The 6143-nt window shown below is 36.5% G+C and overlaps 1 protein-coding gene across 1 annotated transcript; it reads left to right on the forward strand.

Annotated features, from left to right (window-relative positions):
- Positions 1-392: 392 nt before the first annotated feature.
- LOC106753531 (pentatricopeptide repeat-containing protein At3g49170, chloroplastic) lies at positions 393-4146 on the forward strand. The gene has a single exon (XM_014635351.2). The coding sequence runs from the start codon at positions 625-627 to the stop codon at positions 3100-3102; it is 2478 nt and encodes an 825-aa protein (XP_014490837.1). The 5' UTR covers positions 393-624; the 3' UTR covers positions 3103-4146.
- Positions 4147-6143: the final 1997 nt, after the last annotated feature.

Here is a 6143-nt window from a genome sequence, read left to right on the forward strand (position 1 = left end):
ATAAGGAAAATGGACCATATGTATGCCTGCGAAATTGAAAACCCAAAGAACCTAGCCACAATAATGCATAAAAATGTATGTGTTCCTGCCTCAGTAACTTGACATGAAAAATAATGAAATTGCTGGTTCTATGTAGAAGTTGCAACATATTAATTTTATTTAATTAACCCAATAAAAAGTGGACCCCCTGATACAGAGAGGAATCAAGGGCGGATTGGAGAAATGGGCATGTAGTAGAGCATTTGGTGTTTTCTAAACTGAATCAAAAACATAACTCTCTGTCATACACCCTTACCCCCTTTTTTCTAGGGTTTTCGAACAAGAATAAAAAAGAAAACGAAAGGCAAAAATATTATCAGAAAAGAAGAAAGGAATAGAAAGAGGACAAACCTCTGATTGATGCTTTTCACTTCGCCGATACCGACACCGATCACGTCCCTGTGGCTCTAGACCATGCAAATCAAAGGAACGAAAAAGGAACCAAATTTCAAATCAGTTTTCACACAAAGACAACTTTGCCCTTAATGACAAATGAGTGACATTGGTTCCACCCGTGTCAAAGAATTATTATTGATTTGAAAGAATGTGAATGTGAGGTAGAAGAGAAACAATAAAGAAATATTGATGGCGAGCTTAAGCTTCCTGTGTGTTCAGTGGCGAATTCATGGGCATGGCCCCCGAGGTTCAGAACTCCGCAAAGCCATCTCCACGCTTGACCTGACGCTACAGCCGGAGGAAGTTGGTAGCCGTCAGAAACTTATAAACTCCTCCCTTCTCCTCAAAGCCTGCATCAGGTCTGGTAACTTGGAGCTTGGTAAACTCCTTCACCACAAGTTGATTCACTCTGGACTCCCCCTTGACTCTGTTCTTCTCAACTCACTAATTAGCCTCTACTCTAAATGCGGGGACTGGCAAAGCGCGCTTTCAATATTCCAAGGCATGGGCGATAACAGAGACTTGGTCTCCTGGAGTGCTCTCATCTCCTGCTTTTCAAATAACTCCATGCACTCCCAAGCCCTTCTTACCTTTCTTCACATGCTCCAATTCGGGATTTTTCCAAACCAATATTCTTTTACGGCCTCAATTCGATCTTCTTCTAATGCTCAATATTTTTCTATTGGCCTTGTAATCTTTGGCTTTTTATTCAAGACCGGATACTTTCATTCTCATCTCTGTGTTGGTTGTGCCTTAATAGATATGTTTGCCAAAGGCAATGCTGATATCCACTCAGCACGCATGGTGTTTGACAAAATGCCGGACAAAAACCTTGTCACTTGGACTTTGATGATTACTAGATATGCTCAACATGGTTTTCTCAGCGATGCAATTGATTTATTCTGCAGTCTGTTGGTAAGTGAGCACACACCTGATAGGTTTACTCTAACTAGTCTCTTATCGGCCAGCGTGGAGATGGGATTCTTCTCACTTGGTAAGCAATTGCATTCTTGGGTTATCCGGTCTGGACTGGCTTCAGATGTCTGTGTGGGTTGTACTCTGGTGGACATGTATGCAAAATGTGCAGCAGATGGATCAGTGGAAAGTTCTAGGAAAGTATTTAACAGCATGCCTCTTCATAATGTTATGTCTTGGACTGCTCTCATCTCTGGATATGTCCAGGGCAGAAAAGAGCAGGAAGCCATGGAACTGTTTTGTAACATGCTTCATGGTCATGTTGCACCAAATTGCTTCACATTCTCCAGCGTCCTCAAAGCTTGTGCAAACCTTCCTGATTTTAGCTTCGGCAAACAACTGCATGGTCAGACAATTAAACTGGGCCTTTCCGCAATTAATTGTGTGGGGAATTCTCTTGTTAACATGTATGCAAGGTCTGGAAGTACGGATTGTGCTCGAAAAGCTTTCAATATCTTATTTGAAAAGAATTTATTTTCGTGCAGTACAGCTATTGATGCACATGCAAAAGCATTGGATTCTGAAGAATCTTTTAACCATGATATTGAGAACCCTGCTGTTGGAGCTGGTTCTTTTACATATGCATGCCTCTTAAGTGGCGCAGCCTGCTTAGGTACAATCGGTAGGGGTGAACAAATTCATGCCCTCATAGTGAAGTCAGGGTTCGGAACCGATTTATGCATTAATAATGCTTTAATCTCTATGTATTCCAAGTGCGGAATCAAAGAAGCTGCTCTGCAGGTCTTTAATGACATGGGGCATCGCAATGTAATAACTTGGACCTCTATCATAAGTGCTTTGGCAAAACATGGATTTGCTACAAAAGCTTTAGAATTGTTCTATGAAATGCTTGAAATAGGTGTAAAGCCTAATGAGGTCACTTATATTGCGGTTTTATCAGCCTGTAGTCACGTTGGTTTGATTGATGAGGCTTGGAAACACTTCAATTCTATGCATTATAATTATGGTATCAGTCCAAGGATGGAACATTATGCATGTATGGTTGATTTGCTTGGTCGATCTGGATTGCTTGTAGAAGCTATTGAATTTATTACTTCAATGCCTTTTGATGCTGATGCATTGGTATGGCGTACGTTTCTTGGTTCTTGTCGGGTTCATCGTAACACCAAACTTGGAGAGCATGCTGCAAAAATGATTCTTGAGAGGGAACCTCATGATTCAGCTACCTATATATTATTGTCAAACTTGTATGCGTCAGAAGGGAGGTGGGATGATGTAGCAGCAATAAGAAAATGCATGAAACAGAAAAAATTGATAAAAGAAACAGGTTATAGCTGGATTGAAATCGACAACCAGATACACAAATTCCACGTAGGGGATACTTCACACCCCCAGGCTAAAATGATATATGATGAACTAGATGAATTGGCTTTAAAAATAAAGAACTCGGGTTATATCCCAAATACAGATTTTGTTCTTCACGATGTGGAGGATGAACAGAAGGATCACTATCTGTTTCAACACAGTGAAAAAATTGCTGTGGCATTTGCTCTTATAAGTACCCCGAAACCAAAACCTATTAGAATATTTAAAAATCTTCGAGTTTGTGGGGACTGCCATACGGCAATGAAGTATATATCAATAGTTACTGGAAGAGAGATAGTAGTCAGAGATGCATACCGGTTTCATCATGTCAAGAATGGGAAATGCTCTTGCAATGATTATTGGTAAATGATTCTATATGCATTCGATTGTGGTTAAACTTGGAAATTTGAGGGTATACAAGGAAACTTGAACCCACAAGCCAATTGCTATTGTTAGAGGCATCTGTTTATCCATCTTTATTTTTTTTTTCATGATAAGGGTAGATGCAGCGTGTACGATATACCATTTTCTTGTTTACCGTGGAGGTTATTCCCTCTACATATTATTCTAAAGTAGCCATATCCTCTTCTCTTTTTTTCTTTTCTCTACTTCTCAAAATGTCATGTCATCCCCCCTCCCACATTATTGATCTAAAGGCCATCATGGATATGATTCGAAGTTATAGGTTGAGAAATCGAGCTACTTGACTAATCTAATTGCAAGGCAAAACCGTAAACGCATGTTGATGACTTCTTACGGTACTATTGTGTTCTAAATACTTTGAACATCTTCCTTCCTTTTTAGCAAAGAGTTTCTTTTTTCTTTTTAATGAAAATGGTATAATTTTATACCAATTTTATCAAAATAGGTAGATTATAACAAAATTACCACTTTTTGGTGAGTAGTATTTTGCAGGTATGGCTTTTTGCACATAAGTGGTATTCCATACTCATGATTTCTTACTAAATACAAAGAAGACGCGCACACGAGAAATTTGAATTTCAAAATATGATACTATCAAGTTGTCTTTGTAGAAGATGACATTCAATTTTTCTAGAAATAAGTAATTCAAGAGATGGTGAGTTTAACTCAAAACCAGAACATTGAAGTAGCGTGTCCAGAGGACGAGTTTCATTTTTCTTTTTTTCAAATTCTAAGTCATAGTGTGCATGACTATAGCTCAAAACCGTTCCATATTGAAATTGTGTGTGCAGAAAACGAGTTTCAATTTCTTTTAAATTAGAATTTGTGCCTTGTTTGCATGCCTTTTGCTCACTGTGAGTGTTGTAATTCTCTCTCCGCCTAATCTCGTAGTTGTTTCTTCATTCTCATTTCCCTTTTCAAATTTTCATTACCTCACTTTCCTACTTCAAATTTGACTTTCAATTCATCATTACCACATTCCCTTTTTCACTCCGTCATATTCAGTAATGGGAAACAAAGGTCACATGTCGCCGCTCAGAAAACAACGTAAGGCTTCAGATCATTGTTCTTCCAGCTGCAGACAGCCATTCCTTTGCAGTTTAAAAATCCAAAGCCAAAGAATCGCAGAAAGAGATGTCGTTAGATACTAGTCACTGGTTTCCCATGGTTTAATATAGTCAATGCTGCAATTGCACTTGGAGTGTAGTCCACATAAGATCTCGAAGTTTGTTGTGGAAGGTTGTGCTTTGTTCTCTCTGAAGGCAGTAAAAGCTTGACAAACTTTTGTGCAACCACTATCATGTATTAAATCACTGTAATATGTAACAAAAAACATGTTAACTATTCCAACAAAAAAACATCCCTCAGATAATAAATTCTCAACTTGAAACATTTAAACTCTTATTTATTTTTTCCTAATTGAAAGTAATTGATAGTCATTCTTACTTGAGCAACAAGGCTAAGTTTGCCGGTTTGCAAGATTGAAAGAGTGCTTACAGATGAGGCAAAAGCTCCCAAAGCCCCATTACCGAAATATCTTCCATAGAAAATAGAGACTTTAACCATTCACTTGCCATCTTAGCCCTGAAATTGATAAAACATTAAATTTATATCTAGGAAGCAAATTTCCTCTCTTCTATTTTATCACTCTGGTCTCCTATCTTAACCTTTTTTTTAACCAGAGTGTCACGAACCAAAAATATTTTTGGTCAAAAATCAATTACTAATCTCTCAAAGGACCAAAAGACCATTTAAAAATACAAACCTCTCTAAATTGATATTTTTCAATTCATACATTTTTGAAAGCACAAGATTATAGAACAATTATATCACATAATGCTGGTTTACTATCGGGTCTCCAAACTAATCATTTTTCTAGGCTACATTTGTAACATTAATATTAATCTTGACTGGTAAAACAAGCACTGGTGCAAATGGCATTAATGCAAATGGTGTGACGTCACATGCCACCAAATTTACCATTATAAATGATGAAATAATTATCTTGCGACCACAAGATCAATGCAAAAATTTTAAAACTTAATATAAGTCTTTATTAAATAAATATTAATTTTTATTTATTCTCAAAACCGTAAACGCATGTTGACAATTTTTATTTATTTTAAAAATTTACGGGATCATGATTGAAATAAATAAATAAAAATTAATGTTTATTTAATAAAGACTTATATCATTTTTATTGAGTGATTCAATTTTTAAAATTTGAGAATATAACAATATTTTTAATAAAAGCGAATAAACAATTTTAGGGATAAAGACGTGATTATGATCTCATGATATTAATCATCGTATGATTAATAATATATGTTGTATATACCAGCCCAAATATTCCTAGAATTAAATATTTTAAATAGACATTAAATGTTTTTAACAACATGTCTCTAACTAATATATTTTTTATTTAAACATAGATTCTGAGATTTTTAGAAAAAACAAATTGAAACTGATACATACTATTTTATATATAAATACACTAGTGTAGCGAGGAGCTTTTATTGCGGTTATTTTTCACTATAGGTTGCGGTTTACGAACCGCGACATATGCAGCCGCGGTAGTAAGTCAGAGACTTTAGGCCGCGGTTACAATCGCGGTATATCAGTTTCGTAATATGTCGCGGTTGTCCAAAGAACCGCTGCCTAAATCCTTTTTTTTAAAAAAAAAATAAAATTGTCCACTATATGTCGCGGTTGAACCGTGGCAGAAGACCCAGTTATATGCCGCGGTTCTTGCACTAACCGCGGCCTATAGTCTCTTTTTTTAAAAAAAAAAAATAAAACGAAACACTATATGCCGCGGTTCAGGTCACAACCGCGGCATATTCCCCTGCAGTTTTTTAAAATTGCAGGTCTGTTTTTGTGATATCCACTACCACAAAAACAGACCTGCATATAAAAACATGTACACAAATTCAATTTCAACATAACAAACACATGTTCAAATGTATTTCAACATCAAATAAAGT

The sequence above is a fragment of the Vigna radiata genome, unplaced genomic scaffold (genome assembly GCF_000741045.1).
Source record: "Vigna radiata var. radiata cultivar VC1973A unplaced genomic scaffold, Vradiata_ver6 scaffold_137, whole genome shotgun sequence".
Taxonomy (NCBI): domain Eukaryota; kingdom Viridiplantae; phylum Streptophyta; class Magnoliopsida; order Fabales; family Fabaceae; genus Vigna; species Vigna radiata.

Coding starts and splice junctions, on each gene's coding strand:
- LOC106753531 (XM_014635351.2), top strand. CDS start 625: ATGGCGAGCTTAAGCTTCCTGTGTGTTCAGTGGCGAATTCATGGGCAT.